This window comes from Idiotropiscis lumnitzeri, chromosome 6 (genome assembly GCF_059441095.1).
Source record: "Idiotropiscis lumnitzeri isolate Australia: NSW breed Sydney's pygmy pipehorse chromosome 6, RoL_Ilum_1.0, whole genome shotgun sequence".
Classification (NCBI taxonomy): Eukaryota; Metazoa; Chordata; class Actinopteri; order Syngnathiformes; family Syngnathidae; genus Idiotropiscis; species Idiotropiscis lumnitzeri.
The window spans coordinates 15,711,347-15,734,584 of NC_142396.1; the positions used below are offsets into that span (position 1 = coordinate 15,711,347).

The 23,238-nt window shown below is 39.4% G+C and overlaps 2 protein-coding genes across 6 annotated transcripts in view; one reads left to right on the top strand and one right to left on the bottom strand.

Moving 5' to 3' along the window:
* LOC148335402 (GTPase HRas) lies at nt 1-18,634 on the bottom strand. Of its 2 annotated transcripts, XR_015844005.1 has the most exons (7): nt 18,291-18,634; nt 7,071-7,229; nt 4,995-5,173; nt 3,760-3,919; nt 3,150-3,274; nt 2,519-2,768; nt 1-2,445 (listed from the first exon to the last, which is right to left on the bottom strand). XR_015844005.1 is itself a non-coding variant. In XM_088297647.1 (6 exons), the coding sequence occupies exons 2-5, from the start codon at nt 7,179-7,181 to the stop codon at nt 3,155-3,157; spliced, it is 570 nt and encodes a 189-aa protein (XP_088153773.1). In that variant the 5' UTR covers nt 7,182-7,229; nt 18,291-18,634; the 3' UTR covers nt 1-2,768; nt 3,150-3,154. The 2 variants fall into 2 exon arrangements, 1 of the variants encoding a protein (XP_088153773.1); XM_088297647.1 differs by having other exon boundaries at nt 1-2,768.
* The window catches only part of lrrc56 (leucine rich repeat containing 56), an 11,509-nt gene continuing 5,641 nt past the window's right edge, over nt 17,371-23,238 (top strand). For 2 of the 4 annotated variants that reach the window (XM_088297636.1, XM_088297637.1), the window contains exons 1-5: nt 19,013-19,297; nt 20,401-20,488; nt 21,227-21,287; nt 22,240-22,336; nt 22,460-22,657. In XM_088297636.1, the coding sequence (XP_088153762.1) occupies nt 19,139-19,297; nt 20,401-20,488; nt 21,227-21,287; nt 22,240-22,336; nt 22,460-22,657 (603 nt within the window). In that variant the 5' untranslated portion in view covers nt 19,013-19,138. Of the gene's footprint in view, nt 17,464-18,990; nt 19,298-20,400; nt 20,489-21,226; nt 21,288-22,239; nt 22,337-22,459; nt 22,658-23,238 lie in introns of those variants that run through there. The other 2 variants (XM_088297638.1, XM_088297639.1) reach the window with 2 other exon arrangements.

Genomic DNA, 23,238 nt, shown 5'->3' on the forward strand with positions numbered 1-23,238 from the left:
TTTATCTTAACATCTTTATTCCTGCCCTGCAATACATTTGACACATTTTTTTAAAGAGTACATACATCTTAAATAACTAAACAGCCAACATGTTTTTTTTTTTTTTTACAAATTCCAACCACACTTCCATTCAATAGTGTTCAAGGGAAAGAGAAGCCCTTGAGACAACTCAGTAGAGGAGTCCTACCTCCACAGGTCTGTACAGTCTTTTCGTGACATGTATACTCGGGGTTTACTGGCTAAGTATCCATGCGGCAACAATACAGACATTCTAAGACGCTGAGAATTTATGCATAGATTTATGGAGTTGTGGCATTATTATGGATTTGATATATAAAGTTTGACAGTGAGACAACAAGCAATTAGGACGTCACAAACTTTCCATCAAAACGTTTCAATCTAACAGTTGGAACCAAATGAATTTCAAAACAGAGTTTTAGTTGAATACTTTCAAAAGAGCCATTCACAGTTCATACTGTTCATTCAAGCAAATAATGAAAAGTTAAGAATTACTAACATTCACACTGTAGCGTGGTTGTTCGTGCTATTTATGACTTGTCATGTGTAGTGGGGGGAAAAAACTGACCTCACCTCCACAGTAACTCATAAACAGTTTTATGTTTACATGGGATGTGAGTGGAATTCAGAACGAAATATAGTCACTAAATTAAACTAATTGAGCAAGAGTGAGGCAATTTGGCTTTTATTGGCTATATACTACCGAAAAACTCTTTCTTTCAGACACACTTCAATATGTTGCGGTTTGACCTTCAATTTCTGTCCAGTGCATGGATAAACCCAACATGCTTTTTCTGTAGTTGTAAACAACAGACAGAACTTGTCATGTGCATACATAATGAGCTACAAAGTACAAACACGTAAGAGCAGTCTTTTGAATAAGGGTAGCAAATGAATGCAGTAGTTGAGAACACAAGCGAGTCAGCACTGAGAGACACAGACACACCCCCTGATCCAGCATCCATTTTAATCATTAATCATTAATCACTCACCTACGTGAACATACGGTACACGTGGTTCTTGAGGGTAGTGAGGTGTGTGGAAAGTTTAAACATACTAAGGCGTGTGTTACACTCTGTGAACGATGACGCTTCTTTAAAAACTCTGTCATCAGGGGAAGAAGCACATGGAACAATGACAGCAAGTTGTTTATGAAATAAATTGTTTCTCTACCTAAAACCTGTTGTGTAACTGTGCAAGCATAGCATGTTGCTCCTATCAAAAAGGCAAATGCCTCCAGCTGTAGCAACTGTGCAAAAGCAATGTACCCTCCCTTGCTAACAGTGCAATGTAAATTGGACAGATATGAATCCTACTATACCAGCACCAATATACCGTACAGTAACCATTGCTGTTATTAAGCTACTATTATTATTATCATCATTAATCCACAAAGACAATTCTTAGCAAAGAATGTAAGGCAGCTGCATTCAGAACCAAAACGTGTGTGTGTGTGCGTGCGTGCGTATATATATATATATATATATATATATATATATATATATATATATATATATATATATATATATATATATATATATATATATATATATATATATATATATATATATAGCGTGTGCACATGTCTGTGTGTATATATTAGGGGTGTGCAGCTCTCCAATAAAAGACAATTTGATACCTATCCTGATACAGTGGGAGTGATACAATTCAAGAACGGTTTATTTTAAAGTGGAACGATTCGATTTGGTCCAATTCCGCAGGATTAGGATTCGGTTTGTTTTGGTACGGCTGAGATCGAGAGGGTATAATGCAATGAGCTTTTTGTTTTCACAATATGAATGACCCTGTCAGTAGCTTAGTGTAAATCTGTCATTTCCTCCAAAGATAATACTCTCCAGTAAATGATGATTTCATACATATCTCTATATTTTAAAGTGCAACTATTCAGAATCGATGCGCTCCCATCTTTTAAATCAAAACCAATTTTCTGACTCAAATGTTTGCATACCCCTAATATGATATATATATATATATATACACGTGTATACGCACGCACACACACACACACACGCACACCACAGTATATACATATGTAAAAAAGTATGGCCAAGTTAATGAAAAAAAGTTGAGCTCAATTAACTCAATAAAACTCAGCTCAGTGAGATTCTAATTATTCACCCACAACATAAGTTCCAGTTCAAAACCAAAATGCACATCTTTTACAGCGAGGCTAACTGTTCAACAACAACAACAACACCTACAAATTCCCAGGTCAGCATCCAACCTTTAAAGGGAGGTAGTCAGATAATTTTAGAATTGGGTTACATGAGTGGTTATAGAGCAAAGAAATGTCCGATGCCTACCCAGGCGCAGTGCGAAATCAGGGCGCAAGTGGATTGAGTATTTCGGGGTGCGGTGAAAGGGGGTTGGGGATCCGAGATGCCCCCTACAGGACCAGTGTTGAGACTGAAAACAATAAGTTAGTTACCCAGCAAGACCACCTTGGGGTTGATTATAAGTGATTAGTGGTTTTGCTCACCTGTCGACATGGAGCGCAAAAAAAAATTAAAAAAAGAAGAACAACAACAAGAGGGCTGGCCAAGCTTGTTCATGTAGCCACCGAGGCAATAATAGCCAGTCCAAAACGGCTCTGGTTCAGCTTCTTCTCGCGAGAGCAAAATTGCAATCTTTTATATTGTTTTCATCATTCATTTTTTTTTCTTCCTATTTTAAAGACCATGCTGTGACTTCTTGTGCTGTAGCATTTCTTTCCAAGCTGTGAAGGGGAGCTGGGGGGAGAAAAGGGGCATGATACAAAAGTATGAACATACTGTACAGTATTATACTCAAAATGGAAATACTAGCACAGTGACTTCAGCATTCTACAGGAAGTGCTAGTTTTATAACAGTTCTGTTCCTATAGCGGTCATGAAACATACATTTGTACATAATTTGGACTGAGCTATAGTATATCAATAACCTTTGTAAAAAGCTGCAGTAAAGTCTCAATCACATTATATTATGAAGAATATGAATGAAAAACAGGTTATGAACATAAAAACAGGAAAAATGTAATCACAAATATAACTGAGCGTTCCTTCCTGAGCTGCATTAACATGTATTCCTACACCACACAAGCAGCACAAGCCTAAAAGTAAAAGTAGTCTCACCTTCATCACGACACCACACAGCGGCAGCTCATACAGTCCTGACCACTCTCATCTGGTGGGTTCAGCTTCCTCAGCTTGTGTTGCCTGATTTCCCTGACCAGTGTGTAAAAGGCATCCTCTACTCCCTGTAAATACCAAAATACAGACAGAAATGACACTACAATTACTTCTTCTTGTTTTATGACTCTGGCAACAGATTCCGGTTTACATGATAGATCTATGGTTAAAAATTTGGAACTTTTGATAAAAGAAAAAAGATGAAAACTTTCTGTGTTGTTGAACTAAGATGAATGGTAAGAGAGTTGCACAGCAAAAACGTCCCTTCAGGGAGCGCAAAGCCTTCAGGAGAGCACACCATGCACAAGTGTGTCAACGTTACCATGACAATCATCTCAACTACTCTTCATCAAAATATCATACCAAGTGGGGAATGAGGCCCTCATTTAATTATTTGTATTTCCTGAAAGACCTACTACCAGTTTAGTGATGAATACGCCAGAACTGTGTGAGGAGTTGTAAGTTGTTGTTTGTTGGTATGGGCTCGGGTGTACAATAAAAATGACCAATGCGATTTTCTTTATTATTAGAGTTCAAGCTTCACAATATCTACCTGTCGTGTCTTTGCAGAGGTTTCGATGTAAGGGATGCCGTAGGAACGGGCGAGTTCCTGGGCTTGCCTTGTGTCCACCGTGCGTGCCGGAAGGTCACATTTGTTGCCCACAAGCACCATGGGAACATCATCCGAGTCCTTCACGCGTTTAATCTGTTCTCTGTCATTCGCACACAAAACAAAATGGAGACACATTAGCAGTCGGAAGTTGTTTTCCAACTTGTCCCAACAAACCAACGGATAATTTTCGCGCCATGTCCCTGGTCAGGGGGCCTCCTGGCTTATACTGTAAACAGCAGCTGTTTCACCACTGGAAATGCAAGCACAAAGGGAGCACTAGGACCCTGAGAAGGATCCCATCCCTGGTGGTGCAGGAGACTGCTGAACTGTTGAAGGAAGGAGCGAGCTGGGGAACAAGGGAAGGAAAGGAGGGATGGAGATGGACGACAGGCAGGCGGCAAACAGCATTACCCCATTGCTACAGCAGCCAGCAGCAAAAGGAAACTGACAGAGAGGAGGGGGTCTGATCAATTTATAAGCTCCTTCCCCCTACGTTACAGTAAATTGGGACACATCCACATTAGTCAAAGCTGGACCATTTGTCATCAATACCACTAATGGCATTTACCCACCTCAGCTTATGGCCTTGTTATAAAGTCAAATGAGGGCGGTGTTTCACACAAAAAACTATTTTTTTATGCAACATTGAAATAATAAGAGCTACTATTCTGACCAGCGTTGTGTTGCAACAGTCGGGGGATTACTGAAATCATCTGTCAAAAACATTTGCCATTTACTTTATTCATTTATTGTAAATATTTGATTGGACTTGGACTAGTTCAATGAAAGGGAGTTCCCAAAGATATAAATTGCCTCGTTAAGTCGGCAGGTCACAAATTGAAAGAAGTTAAAGGGAACTCCAACTCCGCTTTCCTCTCTTTTTCCTTCTCTGTCCTTGGGAATTCCATCTCCAGCTCCCCTAATTGAATCCGGATCGATGTCATTGGCACGGCGCTGTAATCCTCCAGTTGGGGCAAAGCTTTCTTTGGCTGTGTTAAATGCTAGAGCCTGACATCACTCAACCACTGCAGAGAGCTGGCACACGCATCAAGGAAACACATGCCTCTCCCTTTGGACTCCCGAGCAGAGAGAGCCCAGAGAAATGTGCACTGCACACACACACATGTGCTAAAATCCAAGGCCACCATTTGCCCACTCTTTTCTTTATGCCACACCTGTATTGATGAATGTCTTCAAAGGACTTTGTGTTGTTGATTGCGAACACGCAGAGGAATCCCTCCCCCGTCCTCATGTACTGGTCCCTCATTGCACTGTATTCCTCCTGACCTGCAGTATCCAGGATGTCCAGCAGGCAGGTTTCTCCGTCAATCACAACCTGTTTCCTGTACGAATCCTGCAAAGCAAACATAATAGATACATCCATCCATTACCCAAGTCACGCAGAAGTTTGGTGACGCCACACAAGATGACATCACATGCAACACCTCAGATCTGTAAGCATGACAAGTGTAACTGTGTTTTGCTTATTCTTGTTTTTTGCAGGCACTGCAAAATATGGGCCAGGCGCTTAGGTGTTTATAGAAGATGAATGAGACATTAGGTGAAGTATCATATGCATCACTTATCATAAACCTATTCCACAGCTGCCACATAAAAATACATTTTCCTGAATTTTTCCCAGCTCCCTGTGCTGTATATAAGGTACTGATGCAGGGGGGGGGGGCTTTGAAGTCGACCTGGGAATTTGTTAGCCTCCGTAGAAAATCAGAGACATGAAGTTTAAACCTCAAGAGTCAAGCCCACGGCACTTTCTGTTCAAAGCCATTGGCGCTGACGCCAGCGTTATCACACATCTAATTATTCGAAGGCCTCTGCCTCACACTGGAATATGCGATCAAAAACAACTGAAGAGGATCATCACAAAAAAGGATGCGACTCTTCGTAGCACACAAAGTAACCGAGCACCAAACGTACCAATGCATTCCAACGGAAAAACTGCAACTGTACTGGGTCTTGAGGCTCCACATACAACATACAGTATTATTTTTTGATTGAACCATAAAAAACTGCAATTATTGTCAAGGAAGAAGTGGATGGCCACAAAGAAGAGGAAACAAGAGTGGATGTTTTGAGAGGCTGTTGATAACTCCATCTGTACATTTTGCCAACACAGACTCGGTTTACATTTCTAGACACAGGGACAGCCGAAATTACAACAAAATTAAAGTATTATATTAAAACACAATAAACATAATATATATATATATGAAATATATAACAGGGGTGGGTAAGCCTGTAAGGAGCATTTAGAATCTGAAAAATAAATTGTTTTCACTAAACATTTGCCACTGTTAGTGCACCCAAAAGCCTGACATGTCAGCATACTTGCCGCGCTGCAACATGCTAATATATTTGTTGATATGGAGGTGTGGGGTGAGGAGGAATAAGCGAAGCCGATATCCGTCGTATTCCTGTGACTTTGCAAACATGACAGTAAAAATGGCGCCCCCCCTTAGGTGAGTAAAATGCCATGTTTTTAAATGTATTTTTTTGATCAAATACTTGGTTGAGTAAAGTTCAAAGAACACTGTTAAGCAAACATGTCAAATTTAAATAAAACGGGAAGTTTTTACATCTTGGGTTGACTTCACTGACTCTTTGTGTGTTGAAGAGACTGTGTAGAACTTTTTAAATTTATGCAGCGATGTAAACAGCTCCGTGGTTTCACATTGGACTAAACCAAAGATTAATTCCTTTCCCACTTTCAGCTCATATTAACACCACAATCAAGTAACCAAGTCAGTTTTTAGACCTCCAATGTGCAGCCACAAAAACATGGGAGTGCCTTCCCTTTGTTTATTAGAGCATAGGAGCCAGGAATGCAAATACACAAAAAGGACATTGTCTGCCCAGAGGCAGGCGTGGTGAGAAAAGAGAACGAAAATGGGAGAAAATGGTAGTGGTGGGGGGTGCAAACCTAACAAGCAACCATGAGAATTACTTTTATAATATGTTTGATATCTCTGGAAGTGACTCAGCCAAGTCAATAATTTCAGGAATAATCCACTACGCTACAATTTAACTTTTTTTTTTTCTGGACACCAGATCAATTCAAAAGGAGTGAAATTTAAATGCTATAAAACAGCAGGAATGTGCACCACTATAATGGCTGCCACAGTAATTTCATATGAAATGGTTTTGCTCTCTCACTACCTTCTTAGCCAGGATTCCAGTGCGACTGAAGCGGTAATATGTCAAATGTGTGGTGAAATAAAGAAAGACTGTTGTACCTCTATGGTGGGGTCATATTCATCCACAAAGTGGTTCTGGATGAGTTGGATGGTGAGTGCACTCTTGCCCACGCCTCCAGCTCCCACCACCACCAGCTTGTACTCTGTCATCTTTGCCGCTGTGGCTCACACACACATACGCACACACTGCTGCTGCAGCTGTAGAGAAGAAAAAGCAAGCACAGACAGGCTGCCATTTAGTACACTGTCAAACTCAATGCAGATTAGCAACCAGGGACATTCAAATTGATGAAATGCACTCTTAGCAAGAGCTACTCGATTGTGGAAAAAAAATGATCATGGTTATTTTAGGAATAATTGAAATCACGATTATTCAAATGATTATTTTTTGGGGCACAAAACAAAAACAAGTATAAATGGCACCAGGTTCATTTGCTTGCAATACACTTAGAAATTGCCATGGAACTGTTGTAACATTTCAATCAAATTCAATAGAACACTCAAATTTGAACTCAAGTAAACTCACTATAGTATTAGACATTGTAAAATGAGTACTATTTTCACAACAAACCCCGACTTATTGTTAACAATTCACAAACAAATAGTACACTTCAAGGCATGTTGCGTACACCTTTAAACTACACAAAGCTGGCATTCCGTTTGCATTTTGAGCCTCATCAAAACACACGCTACAGATTTTTAAGTTTTTCCCACAATTGAAAGGCAGAGGCCATTCCAAAAATCTTTGCTGCGCTGCTCATGTCGCCTACGAGTGAGTAGCCGGCAGATCCAGGCGAGACTGGCGCTATCAACGTCACAGATGCTAGCTAGCAAAGAACCTGTGCGACTAAAACCTGGGACGGAATGCCCATCTCTGGATAAGTGGTTCACATATTGGACGGATGGATATTATAGTGAATACATATAATATTACTAATGTGATTTGTTTTCACAAAACAGTCCTGAATTTGGATTTTTACTGTTGACATCTGCACAATAAATGTTCCCCCAAATTATATTACAGCAGAGCCCATCTTTTTATTTCTCTGTATTTTATTTTTAAGCAATTTCTGTCAGAAAACATGATTTTTTTTTATACCTGCTATTTAGAATATCCATTTGTGCAAAATAAGTAGGCTACCGTGCTTCTGTTTCCATTTGATAATTATATATAGCAACACTTCTGTAGGCATGTCTCATTTGATACAGGTCTGTTTAATGTCACTTCAAAATAAAGTGAGAAAAGGTAGGCAATTATAGTGTGTTATAAATGTTTTCTTATATATATATTAATATATAATATATTGTGGTATATCCTTATTGTGACATAAAATGGTCTATATAGAAATTGTTTGCACATTTCCCAGCCCTACAAGGATGGCAGATGTTACTATTCCAACTGTATGATGAGATGAGAGAGAGAATAGAGGGAGGCTGTGTTAGGATCCTCACAGGGGAATGTTAAAAATGTGCTGAAGGTACTCAGTGTTGGACTCTCCCGCTCAGTGTGAAAGGACAAAAATGAACACGACATAGGGCGATCTCTCGGCATCACATTCCTGAGGTGCAGCTTTTCCTAAACTTGGGATCATATCTGTGCTGTTTTTGTCATTTATCTATCCAGCATGTAAATGTTAGTCAATATTTGTGTTTTCCTCATAGTTTCTAATTTACTTCTTAGGGAACGTTGGAATTTTAAATGTTGACAATGAAGGCCGTGCCTATTTCTAAAGCTATCAATCAATATCAAAAAAGAAAACTATGATTGTCTCATGTAGGGAAAAAAATCAAATTTTATTCTTCTCCCCTAATGACAGACTTAGATATCACAAAACCATATGATGTGCCAAATTTTATATATTTTAGGAAATATTTGAAGTCTATATGTTTTTTAGCTCAATTTACAAAACAATAATGAAACAAATGAAATGTTTTGGGATATATTGTCAAAAGAAGAAACACAGAGCTGTTTGTTTACAAACAGCGAGGCAATGGTAAGTACTGAGGTACTCTCAAACACAAGTAACAGTGCACAAATTTGGACACATTTACAACCATTAAGAGTATAAAAATATTTTCAAAACAACACCTGTAACTTTGATAAAGGTTGCAGTGTGAGTGGATTAACAAAAAAAGTTGACGGGCAATGTCAACGAATGAATCCAGTGATTGTGATTTTAGTGGATCAACAGAATTTCTATTGTGGGAACCAATATTTAGATAAGAGCACAACTGTGACATAATACACAAAATACATCCTGCCATCTGGCTGGCTTTTTGTAATTTACCATTGTGGCTAAGCAAAACATGCCCAAACATTTCTTGCTCTTGTGATGAAAATCAAAGTTTGGCCAAAGCAGTCATAACCGTGTCGCTGTCACATGCAGTGGCAACATGTAAGTTGCTCTACTGCAAATTAACCACAAACCTACTAAGTCTATGACCTGAAAATGACCTAAAAAGAGAGCAGTGGCAGGCATGATGGAACATGATGAGTCAGCGCGACAAAGAGGAGAAGCTTCCATGGAGGTTTAGCAAGATTACATCAGATGCAAGTTAGGGCAAGTAATCCATGGACAACCGCATGCTCATTCTGCCAAAGGCCCCTAGCAACCCAATGGTAACAGTCACAATTTGACATACTGTACATAAGGATGATAATGAGTGACAAGGCAATACCGTCATGGGAATAATGTCTCACTAGAAATCGCGAGAGGAAAATCACTGTGAATCCCTGCAACATTTTAGGGTGCAGCTGCCTTCTGTTTGATGACAGCATTACAGATCCCTTTTGGAAGTGCTGGGCACTTGACCCTCTTTTGCCGATCACACGCGCCTCCCACCTGCTACTGGGGCATATCATTACAAGAGGGGGGGCACTACCACAATCCCTATAAGAATCATTTGCTGCTAATTTACTATTCAAATCCAATTACCTTATTAAGGGTTTATTATGGTGGTAAGTGTTTCGTCAAACCGAAGTGGGTTAACGGTTTGACTTGCCCTCTGTTCTCTCTGTCGTAAAAAAAAAAAAGAATAAAAAAATCATCAAACTAATGCAAAGATCAGACTAAGATAACCTAAGTAAAAATAAAATTACTAAGTTTTTAAATGTTGAGTAATAAAAAATAAATATTCAAAGCTACCTGATTCTGTGCAATAAAGTACTTGCCCTCCTTGTTAAATTATGCTCCCTCAGAGGTTCAACACGACCCACGCTACGTTTGTTTCGAAAGATGGTGAGCGAGATCACAGGAGTAGAGTTCACTCCGAATGAATGATTACATGTTTTTATGTATGCATAAACCTGTCCACAAAAATACATTCAGAATCTTAATGCTGCTCGGTTACACAGCTGGAGTGAACATCACCTTGATTTCCAAGAATTTACAGTAGGAGGGCACCTGCAAAAACACACACAAGCTGTGTTCAGCATATCTTCATTTGAGTAGTTTGTCTTTAATAACCTCAGTGTCAAGCACGCCGAGATTAGCCGTGCCTTGCTCACTGATGTTAATGATTGACAGAAAGGCAGACTCCATAACTAAGGACATGACCATTAAGCTGAAGCAACAGATCCCCACATCACTAAACTGTTGCTGAGTCTTGCAGGAACAGGAACAGCTCTGAGAACCATCACCAATGTTAACATACATGTTCAAAGGCAATTCAGTTTTTTTTTTTGTTTGATTTTTTTTAGGGGGGGTTACTAATGAAAAAAAAAAAACACATAAGACGACTAACATTTTTTCAATGGTGAAAAAAACACTGCCATCGAGTACTGTTTTGTCAAAGACGCCATATCATTTTGAAAGTCTACGGTCGCGTGAAATGAGAGCAAACATACACCAGAAGGGTGTGAAAGGAACGAAACATGTCAGTAAGCAAGGCATTATTGATCGCATGTTAAATGTGCTGGAAGCATCAGAACATCTTGCTGCCAATGGAATTGAGTCTGCAACAATATTTATTGATGAGGTGTCTACTGATGGAAGCAGGAGTTGTGTCAAGGTGATTGTAGTGTATAGAAACGCAGATCCTGGAACACCTTCAGGCTCAGGTGTACATACATTAAGATATGCTGTCAGGCTAATGCAAATACATTTCATGGATTTGGTATTTATTTTAAAAGGATCAACAGACGACTCCATGTCACAATAAATGACAAAAAGGATTAATTTGAACAGTGATTTTTAGAACAATACTTTAGCTATATTTTCATTTCAAATCAGCTTCAAAGCTAGCAAACAAGACTAAAATAGCAACATTATCAGAATGCACAGGATTAGGTGGAAAATCAATGTAACAGTAGCGAGGTTGCACAATTTCCATGAAGAGTGATACCTCCCCAAACACAATTGACAAAAGTGGTTATGCATACTTGCAACACACCCGTCCAATGGACGTAACAGACAGTTGAAATTGAAAATTCAACAGAGCAATGCCTGCTGCTAGATTGGAGGCAAGAAAGCAGACAGCAAGGCTTTCAAACTAGGCCATGTCAACGGCTGGTAAATAATCCACACATGGAGATGAATTGAAAACTTCATGGCGTTTAGAGATGCTGTTGCTTTCTTCGAGACACTCGTCAGTATGGGCTTACGTGGAGCTGCTGCTTAGGATGTTGTATAAATGGGATGATGATCATGTGATATGTAATATATTTCATCACACCGTGATAAAAGGCGTTGAGAGTTTTTCCGTATCATAATCCCTGTGTCAAACACGTGATTATGCTCCGGTAGCTCCGCGTCTCAAGATCCTCCTCTTCTGTCTTAAATTGTGAGATTAATGTGATTACACGCTAAAGAATTTGTGATTTAAATAAGTAAATATCACATGCTCAGTGTAGAGTTTTCACTTAAAGTGTGTTTTCTGATTCCTACAAGCTTGCAACTTGTTTGCTTTTACAATAGTTTTTGCCCTCAAATGAATTAAGCAGCAAAATTCACCAATCCACGACCAATCACAGCTCACTTGTTTTTATTCCACAACCAGAATCCGAATGGCATTTTTAAACTGGGGGGGGGGGGAGCATACAATAGATAATTGTAAAGAACATTTTTGGGTTGACTTCCCCTTTAAAAATTGGGACTGGATTAATAAAGATGGTCGTGTCTGTTTTTTTAATCAATGAGGAGATTATAACACTTTAGTCTTGTATAAAATTAATTGTTGATGAAAAAACAAAATGCAGGGCTTGGCTACAACCTCAAGAGGCACAATTCGTCTGATTAGCTACGGGACAATGAACTAGATCCACAGTCTTATTGGAACGTGGTGCAGCCATATGCATACCCACACTATTATATAGTCTATTATTATTTCTAATTTTAATCTGTCCATTTTGGGAGCTCACTCACTGCATTCTCTCAATTATCTCAATTGCAGGCCAATTAACTTCACTGAAATCTCACTGTGACAGCAGCAAGCAGCAGTTGGTCATTTTTGCACCTGTCTTCTCACAAGCAAGTTCGATAAAGTTTTATGAATACAGTTTATGCATAAGGTTCACTTATTTATTTAAATAATTCATTTTTACATGTGTAGCTTCCAAAGTCTTTGCATGACTGCTGTGAGCAAGGTTCACTAACAGTTAGTCTGTGTTTGGAGTTATTTATAATTTGCCACCTCCAGCCTGGGAAATTAACAGTTGGTTTTGAAACCTTAGACCCCTGCCTGAGCCAAGAAGATAATCTTACATGACAGTTTAAGGTGGGCGCTGGTGAAGGCAACTGATGGGCAGTGGCTGAATATGAGGGAAGCAGGATCCTCTTGCACATGAACTCGGTATTATTGCAAAACAAAACGGAATAGAAAGAATCATTCAACCTTTAAACCAACTTTCTGCTCGCATCTCCATAAATATAGACAGTATTTCACTAGACCTACCGACTGTAAGACACAACCTGTATAACAAGACTAGCGCAAGAATGCTCATCTTTCCTAGTATGATTTCTGCTCTCAATTTAAGTGCTTGATTGGTTAAAGAATCCATACTGGCAGAGCCACAAGTCTACTGCTAGTGATAATAGATATTTAATGGAGCGTTGATGGAAAGGAGACCCTCTCTGGGGAGGTATCACAGTCCAATACAAGGCTCCACGACAGCTTGCCACACCCTCCTCCTGCACTACTATGACATCATCATCTAAAACTGCATCCAAACAAGTGTTGACTGGCAGATGACTTTCTGTTTTTGGAGCCCATAAAACACTTGAACATTATTAGGGTGACTAACATTGACTATGTTTGCATGCGTCAATATTCGGGTTATGGTTTTGCGCATGTTTACATGGCCTTTCAAATGCTGCCAATATTCGTGTTTGGAAAGCTTTATTGACTGCATGTAAACATAGTCAATGCTTTATTATCCATCCAAGTGGAAGCCTGACCAGAAATGCAAAGCATGAAGGAAACCCTCCGTTTTGCACATGCATTTTCAAAGAAGTGCCATCTCAACATTTTCGCTCCTGCAAATTTTGAGTGCAGGTGACCTTTTTCCTCCGGGGGTCATTCTTTGGGCAGCTGTAGCAGAGTGAAACCATTGAGGCAGCAGCAGAGATGAAAAGGCCAGCTGACCTCCACAAAGGACAATTGGTTATAGGAGCCAAGTGGCTTTTCATCAGACAGAATGCTGTTAAACTCACTGATTGGTCTTTCTTGCAAGCAGGGAGGTGGGCCAATGTTAGACAAACACAAAAGAGCACTCCTTTTATACAGATAAAATAATTCATATCTTTCTAAGATCATTTAAATGTATTGCATGTACAAAGAAATTTGGGGGGGTGTGAGGAAGCAGAACTGTCCCTCTAAATTGTACGTATTATGAACCAAAAGAGCTTATCCCAACTGACAGCCACATATATAAAAAAAAAACTACAGCCGGGGAGCTAGGAAGCACATCTTCTTATGCATCTTTTCAGAATCTGTGAAGAGTCACTGTCATACTTGGCATAGGCTACTACTAGTTGTCAGGCCCAGCTGTTCATGGAAAAGGATGACAGTTCGACACCACATCCAGCTGGACTTGATCCAGCTGATTCACTGTAGCCTCAATTCATGCATGACTCATTGAAGACCTCATCAATGCTGCTCCTTCCATTAGGGAGGCGCACCACACTGTTTGAGTATTAGGAAAATTAACAATCACTCAACCAGTTGTTTATTAAAATACCATTTTGAATTGGATGGTGTTTCACTCTGTTCCGTTCTCACATACCCTACAGAGTGGACGATTAAAGCATTCACTTGCTTACTTCACTTACAGATGGGAGGAATGTTCTCTGAATGTTCTGAACTCCTGTTTCAATGCCAGTGTTGTCATGAGGAGTATAATGCTGCTTAAAGAGTTACAACCTACAATATTTACGAAAAAAAAAAAAAAAAATCTTATCGTGGAGAGGGCCAACATCAACACCAACACCATTCAACCCATATACTCCAATTAGGGTAGAAGCACAAAAGTGTGAATTTCATAAATAAATGGGCTTCAAAATAGGCTTAATGGGATCAGGGCATTTAGAGTCAATCAGCAATTTGAGGGTTAGAAAAAAGCAATATGTATATTTAATCAACTTCAATATTTACTCTCCATTCAACCCCTGTCATAGCGAACTTGCCTCAAGAAAAAAAAAAAATCAAACCACATCAATTGTTCAAAAATCCTTGAGAAACATTAAATATAATGCAACGTTTACATCGCCAACATCACTCGTCATTCAGTTGGCCGGGGATTTTGCTGAAACTGATGCTGTGTTAGATCAACAGCTGTAAACAAGTCCATACACTTACTTACCAACGATACAAGCCAAGTCGCCTCCGCCTGCTCCTTTTTTGGGCTTGTATTGGAAGCTGGCTGAGTGGTACAAGTTCGGGTGCCCACAGGCCGCTATGATTATTTTGCACTGTGCTGTTTGACCATTTTTTACCTGCCGTATATGTGACGAAGTAGCACGTTCTCAAAGCCGTTTATATGACTTAATATGTAATTGCGTCGCGAGAATAGCTCAACTTACGGTCGTTATAACCGCAGTGTATCTCGTATCTGTGTTCAGCAAATGTGTTGTTGAGTTTTACTCCCTTCAACTAACATTGGAAAATGTTTGCTGCTCGATAGGATAAGGGCTTTACGTACAATAAATCACATTTGTATAAATAAATTATATGCATCCATTTGTTCAAAGACGCCTTATTAATTCATGCATTTATCTTAGCAAGTTCGATTTCAAACAATCGGATGACTTGCTAATTATTGTGGCATACGCAGGAAGCCTGTCAAACTGTTTTCCAAGTTTGGCCATGTGATCTTATGCATATAGTGGATTGCTGATATCTTTGTTGCCTATTTCACTAAGAAGGCGCAAAACTCTCTTCAATAAAGTAAAAAAGCTTGATGAGTCTTTGAGACGACAAGCCTTGCTATCCCTAATCACGTGACCATACCTTACACACGCAAATGACTTTCTACTTAAAGTCTGATCGAATTATTACACATATATTATTTATACATGTCTAATTTCAATTAAAGTTTTAAAGTCACCTATGTATTCTGTCCTAGTGTAATTTCCATACTCATCGACCTTTTGCACATGTGCCCAGATCGTCCAGGGGCTGCAAACAAGAGATCGGAAATCCAGGAATTGAGTCACTGCAGCCATCAACTGGGGGAGCCCAAGTACGGATTTTTTACTACATGTGCAGTTTGAATATAATTTTAAGCAGCAAAATTGCAAAAACAACAACTGGTGCCGCCATGTTTGATGAGACAGCTACAACTCAATGGCGCTGTTGATGACATCACACGCACTGTCCCAATTCTAAAATTTTAGCACAATTGTAAGCGGCGCTCTCGAATATCATGTGCACTTCTACTAGGCGTGCAATTCAGTGACAACCGTAGGGTGTAGTGTGGGTATTTGGACAGAGCCTGCCTCAGAGAATATACACACTCCCGGCGTTGTGCACGGGTGTCAGACAAAATTTCAGAGAGCGCGTATACTTTGTTTTTGGTGCAGAAATTAACCAGATTCAAGTTTTCATCCATTCAAGGATCACAACAGAAGTGCTAACTCTCGAACGCCCGGATTATTATGCTTGGTAGCCAGGTCCCCCAGTGCAATTTTCACAGACAAATTGGCCGCTCGCCAGTGTGGCGAGTGTGGAAAAAATTTACCTTGCCACTCCCCATTTCACCTCATCATTGGCATGCAGCACCCTGCATCGGACCTAATCGCGACTACAGCGTAGTGACTATAGTTGAGTAACAAAATAGTCATTTACACTAGCCCTACTCAACAGCACCTCACATATAGTGCACGCCACTTCGCGTTACATTTAATCAATTTCACACAAACAACAGATTTTTTTGAGGGGGAAGTCAAGTAAAAACTGTTCTTTGCATTAAGCTGTTTTATGCACCAACATGAGTATAAACATGGAATTCTGATTAATATTGCGTTTGAAGAATATCCTCGGGTTTTGGACAGTTACTAGTTTGGCCGCACTGTGCAAGTCTGATATTGCTCACTCTGGAATGCTCAGGGACTTTGTGTGAAGGCTTAGACGCATGCAAAATTAGAACATTAGTGAAGTTTTACATCACTTCAAACAACAAGCGGAATAGTGAGCATGCTGTTACATAAATACCAAGGTGACAGTATCAATCAAAATTCTGCATTATGTATACCAGGGTGTACGTTTATAAAGCCGCTAAGGGTTCACCAACCTTTTTGAAAGTGAGAGTTTCTTCTGGGGGACTGATTAATGCAGAAGGGCTACCGGTTTCATGCACATTTGTGAAATTACAAATTTGTTAAAATTAACTTGAATAATAATAATGATAATAATAATAATAATTATAATAATAACGATATATCCTTGAGAATTCACAGATAATGCAAATGATTTGTGACAATAATTATCACAATAATTTAACATGGTACGAAACAGATAAATATCAATAGGCAACACTTTGTTTCTGTAAACCACTGAATTTATTAACATTTTCAAATGATCACTTCACTGGTGAGCTATTTTTAGGACAAGCTCACCGGCTACTCATGTGATCCTTGGGGGCCTGCAGGCACCACGTTGGTAACCCCTGCGTAGCCTATATGGGCTGTGACGATAATTCAATATCGATATGTATCGCGATAGTTGGGTGATTGATATCAATAAAAATGGTATTGATAAATTATCGATAAGAAACAAACAAACAATGGAGCAGATTCGACCTATCACGGCCCATCTCGTCACAAACTCCCTCCCATTTAGGAAATACATCCTTACGCATGCGCCGCTGAGCTAGTGTGACTCAAAACAAACAAAAAAATTGTGTGGCGAAAGGTCGACTTACCGGCCGACTTAAGGAAACGGCCCGTAGCTCCATCACACGAGAGCTCTGGAGAAGCGAGGCCAGCGTACGTAGCAGGTAAGCCGCTAACAAGCACCTTTTGCGGACACGCATCAAAAGGGAGGCCGGCATGCGTTTGACTTTTTTTCTAGTTCATTTTGAAGGTTAAATGTTACATTTTAAAACAAAAAAAATGAATTCAGCCCTTTGCCCTTTTTATTTTCAAACGTAAAAATAAATAAATAAATTATAATAATTCTATAAATATCGATATCGACTGATATGACATACTTCATATAGTTTTCAGCCATATCGCCCAGCCCTATGTGCAGGTGTGCCTAATGTCGCCAATGTATATACTGTACAAGTTCCTCCGGCCCGTTAGCCATGATTTGACAATGCCACTGCCAGTCAGCCCCTCCTCATTCAACATTTTAGAGGCAGCATCATAACAGTCTTCTAGCCTGGTAAAGGAATCCAACTTCCGCAGTGATACATTTGCAGTTTTCCCACAGTGTGACAGGGTGTCTCCCCTTGGTCTGCATGGTCACCGTTAGCGACAACGGCGGTCTTGTTGATTTGCATTTCTTTAACAATGCAATCAATTAAACTGTATTTGGATGACTTGGTGTTCTGTTTTTAGGGGCAACGGAGGCATCCAGTAGCCACCTCCCAAGTTGAACACTCTACGAAGGGGTCGCTGTTCAGAATGATAATTGCGCGAATTGCACATGTATTATTTATTAGGTACACACCTAAAAGACGGCTAGGTGTCAATTAAAACCTCACCATTGCTAGCTAACGTGTAACAGTGGGCATCAAGACGCAACACCCGATACAAAGGCGGACAGATTATTCGTGATTAACATCTTTCGGAGGATGGAACGTCTTCACCGCATACTTACAACAAGCGGGGCTCTAATTCGCGATGTTTCGTCTGCCAGGGGAGAGGAGTAAAAAAATCCAACTCAAGTTCCCTCTTCAATTGAATATATCCAAACAGTCTTCGCACCGTTTCCGGTCGTCTTCAAATAACTGAATTGTTATTATCTGCTACGAACGGTTCACTTTTGCTCCGCAAAATAGCACCGAGAGACTCGGAGCACTCATTGGTTCGAGCGAAATGTGCCCCCCGTCGAACAATGTGGCTCCAGTGTGAGAGCAGGGGAGAGGATGGGGAGTGGGGACTGAGGAGTGCGGGTTGCCCACGCCCAGCGCAGACCCACGCAGAACCGCCCCGATGTGCACGAGCCGTGGCCGCGGTCGCGCGCACATCGCGGCAGCGCGCTCACATAACAGGACAACCAGCACGCCGATTTACATTGTTTTCAGCAAATGGTGAATTAAACTTCAGAAAATAACGTTTGTATTAACGTCCAAAGTAAAACTCTGCACAGTTTGTAGGCAGCGGGAAGTCTTTGTGTATCATCCTTTTTTGATTTTTAAATAAAATAAAAATGCTACTTTAATTGCATCATGACTCCTTATAATATTGATTTACGCATCTTCATTTTCCCAAAGTTTTTCAAATATGACTTCCGTATGTTTGGAGTAGGCGTAAACTACATTTCCCATGAAGCCACTGGCCCGCCCTTGCTGTATCCAGGAAGATGTGGTTGTCATGTAAACACTCACGGACCCTGCAGAGTGGTATTCATCGGGTGAAAAACGTGGCTGAATTATTTTTCACAAGACAACGGTAAAAGTATAGCGTCGCGCACAATGTCAACCTAGATAGTGTTAGCAGAGAAGAATGGATCGTGCGTGTAGAAAGCGGGAAGTTCGGCCTTTTTCTGGCCGGGTGCAGGTGACTGTGATGGATGAATCAGGCCCCTTCAACCCAGCTCCTGCCGTAAAAGTCTATGATGAGGCTGAAGCAACAGTGGAGCTCTATTTGTCCCAGGAGAGGCTGGTATGGTCACAAAAAGACGCAAGGATAGATAAACTCTCTGTTCATTGGCATTATATGTGAAGTGCATTTTGCAGAAAGGGTTGATTTAAACACATATCTGAGATCATCAAAATTAACAAATTGTATCGACTGAAATTAGAAGTTATTCAGTGGGGTAGTGGTTTGCAAATCTGTCTCATATTCAAGAGGTTCTGACTTTGAATCTTGGCACCGTCCTTCCTTTGTGGAGTTTGCGTATGTTCTCGGACTTGTGGGTTATGTTGTTAGGGTATTTGTGCCTCCGTGGACATTCCCAATACCTGCATGTTAAATTGACCACGTGTGAATGTTCAACGTTCGTTTGTCTTTATGTGCCTGCGATCGACTATAATAAAAATCTCACGGCGTATTGCAACATGTGGAAAGCATAAAAAAAAATACTGAAATAATGATGAGCTCTCAATTTACTCACTAATTGAATTGCTTTGTGTGAAATGTTGGCCTGTTTAATTGAATACTTATTATTATTATTATTAATAATAATATTATTATTATTATTATTAGCAGTAGTAGTAGTAGTCGTAGTAGTGTATGCTTTGTATGTATGCTTTGTCATGTGAGCTGTTTCAGTTTTAATTAGAATATTTGTATCAGTTATTTATGATATTGTAATTGTTTTAATTATTGTCTTACAGCACTTTATTACCACTGTAGTTATTGTGCACTGCTGTATTAATAAAGCTGAGTTAGCTTTCACAAAATTTAACCCTGATAAGACATTAGAATTGAGAATGGCATTTGAATTTTGGGGGGAAAAAGTGAAAGTAAACACAAAGTTACTCCTGCTGGGGGTCAAGCTCTCGTCTGAAAAATCATCACCCTTCTCTGATAAAGCCATTTTCTTAAGACAACGGAAGACTGGAGTCACCCGGCATTAGCAATGAGTGTCATCACAGTAGCCTTATATATCTGTAATATTGGTGAGAAACCTATGATTGAGTCCATAAATCCACTCCACCTGTTTTTATCCATGCACCCTGAGCTCCACGTCCAAGATAGAAATTCTGTCTAATATTAACAATACATCTTGGGTAATTGTGCTGAGTTGAGCCTGTCCTTCACAGGAATTACTGTGCGGAACAAAAGAGCTGTCTCGGGTGACCTCACTGGAAATCTGCGTGGATACTCAAGAAAACAGCCTCGGTAACTTTGGTGAGCTTCATAGGACATTGAGGCTTCTGCAATCTTCAACTACCGTATCCTTCTATTAGAAAAATACACGAACAGTATCTATGGATTTGGGTTTGTTGTTTTCAAGAATAGTAATCCTCGTGTGATAAATATTTATATGTGAAGTTAATATTGAACTGTAAAAGTCGCACAGTTTTCATCAGCATAATAATACGATATTGGCATTTTAAAGCTAATAAAGAAAAAAGCAAAAAGTGGGCCATCTGACTGGCTAGAGATAGACCAATATGTTTTTTTGAGGGCTGATACTGAGACTGATTGTTATCAGGTGGGCGATAACTGATATTTGGAGCTGATATTCATTTGCAGTAAAAAAGAAAACAAACATTTATTATACATATATATATATATATATTATTATTATTTATTTTTTTTACTCGCGTTTTTTTTTAAGTTGAAACAAGAACAACAAGTGAAGGGAGTTCCCAGCCTTTGTAGCATTTCTTTTTTTCTATTAATTAAAAAAAAAGAAAGAAAGAAAGCCAAATAACTCCTTGTGGTATACTAATTTTAAGATAACCTCTTATCGCTGGGCAGATTTAAAAAAATGATGCCACTACGCATCAAAATACCAAATATCTGTGCTGATAATCGGTCCATCCCCGCACCTGGCTTTCTGGAATTTAACTGGGGGCCTTAGTATGACTCATTTTAAAGATCATCTTATTTGTCATTAAAATAGTTGATGTCATTCTGTAGGCTCTTACTTGCCTCGGCTGGTGCAGCTCAAAATGAACAACAGTGTGCTCATTTCTATCCGGTGAGTAAAATACACAATACATGACATTAACCCCATGTTTCAAGTTAGTCTTCCATCGAGACATTTTCTGTGCCACTTTTTCCCAATACATGTTATGTACTTAAATAATGTAATGAATTAAATATGCAGTTCTGACACTAAAATGTCTAATAAAACATATTGAATATTGGCAAAGAATTCCAACGTCAAGGCAACTATTAGTGTCCTCAGTTTTTAAATGCTTATTGAGTGTTAAAAGGATTGGTGAGGTAACGCTCTGGTAAACTTGCCACTCTCCCAGTTTTTTTTTTTTTTTTTTTGAGAACGTGTTACAAGCATCAAAATCAAAATGAGCAAATTTATGCGAACTACAAAGTATCAGTTTGAGTATTGTCTTTTGTAGTGTATTGAATTCATTATAGGTTGAATAGAATTAGCAAATCATCGATTTTGGTTTTTATTCACATTTTTCACAATTTCTCAAATTCCTTGGAATTGTTGTTTGTTCACGAGTGTCCTTTGTAAGTAACCTCAGCTTAGTCATACTTACATTTGGATCAGGTTTTTTTTAAAGTGGAGCAAAGGGACAAAATGTCTCGGGCCTCTCCTACTCCCATTACACATGGTGTTGTATTTTAATCATTTTAACAACATCACTTATTAATAGATTTACAACATTTTGTGATGGTTTTCAAATGTGAGTATTGAGATCACTTCTCTTGCTGCAGAAGTAGAAAATGAACTTTGCTTTTAAGGTAGCTTAAACGAATAAATAGTTTTTATATTTATTAGTGATGTCTTGAAAAACATGCAGCAGAAAGTAAGTTCTAACCATAGAGTTGTGTGGAACTTGTGGATTGCAAATGGTAATATTTAGAAAAAGAAACAATCTAAAAAAATGGGCTCAGGTCTCCCTGCAGTATGGAGACGGTGTAATGTCATTTTTGTATTTGTCCTGTTTTGTTTGTCACAGGGATTTGGGAACAACCCTATCCCACCTGCAAGTTCTATCGATGTCTTGTTGCAGCCTACAAGACTTGGATGGCATTTCAACTCTTTCCTCTCTCAGGGTACAGTTAATAATGCACAGTTTATTGTCAGATACTTGTGCAGTTCAAAGCGTGTTTATTAAATTCAAAATTTACAAGCAGTAATTTTTGTTATTTCTGGACTTTTTATCTTCTCCTTTTCAGGAATTGTACTTTGCCTTTAACAAAGTGTCAGACTTGAGTCAAGTTGGTATGCTGGAGAACCTGCAAGTGTTAGATCTGGAAGGAAATGATGTGAATGATCTTGTCCAGGTTCAATATCTCGGGTTGTGTTGTAAACTGCAGACCCTCACCTTGGAGGGAAACCCCGTGTGTCTGCAGCCAAACCCCACGACCACACAAGTAGGTCAACGTGTTCTTATACTGTATCTTAGGGATTTTCAAAGTGTTATTGAAAGAGAATTTCAATCGAAATGTTTGGTGGAAGGGCATCCAAGTGTCTCACCATTGGCCACGACGTAGCCCCGCCCCTGGTCTTCGGAGCATATTCAATAGAGCCTTACCTCTGACGTCACTTTACTCACAAGGCGTTGTTTGTGGTCGCCATGTTTAAGGGCACTAATGCAAAAGGAATGAAGACAAGCTTTATCTTATTATTGTTAGCGTTATTGGTCTGCGGTCTAATGTCTAGTTTGGTGAAAAAGGTCCCTATCGGGACACCGGTCCATTGCATCGACACATTGGAACCAGTCATTCAAAGGCGAAGTTGGGTGGAGGGAAAGATCCGTATAAACTTCCCAGATCAGACTGATCAAATGAAGCCAATTTGTTCCTCAAAGTGATTCATCACAACATCCTAAATTATTTGATAGTAAAAAAGAGTGCCTACACTTGGGAGGACTTTGATGCAGTCAAGAGGCTTAAATCGAATAATTATATATAATCTAATAATTATATATATATATATATATATATATACATAT

What these genes read in the sequence shown, in the direction of transcription:
- LOC148335402 (XM_088297647.1), bottom strand. Translation starts at nt 7,181, where the DNA reads ATGACAGAGTACAAGCTGGTGGTGGTGGGAGCTGGAGGCGTGGGCAAG. An exon ending in AATATGACCCCACCATAGAG is followed by an intron (nt 5,174 to 7,070) that starts GTACAACAGTCT and finishes TTTGCTTTGCAG; the next exon opens with GATTCGTACAGGAAACAGGT. An exon ending in CCTCTGCAAAGACACGACAG is followed by an intron (nt 3,275 to 3,759) that starts GTAGATATTGTG and finishes TGGTATTTACAG; the next exon opens with GGAGTAGAGGATGCCTTTTA.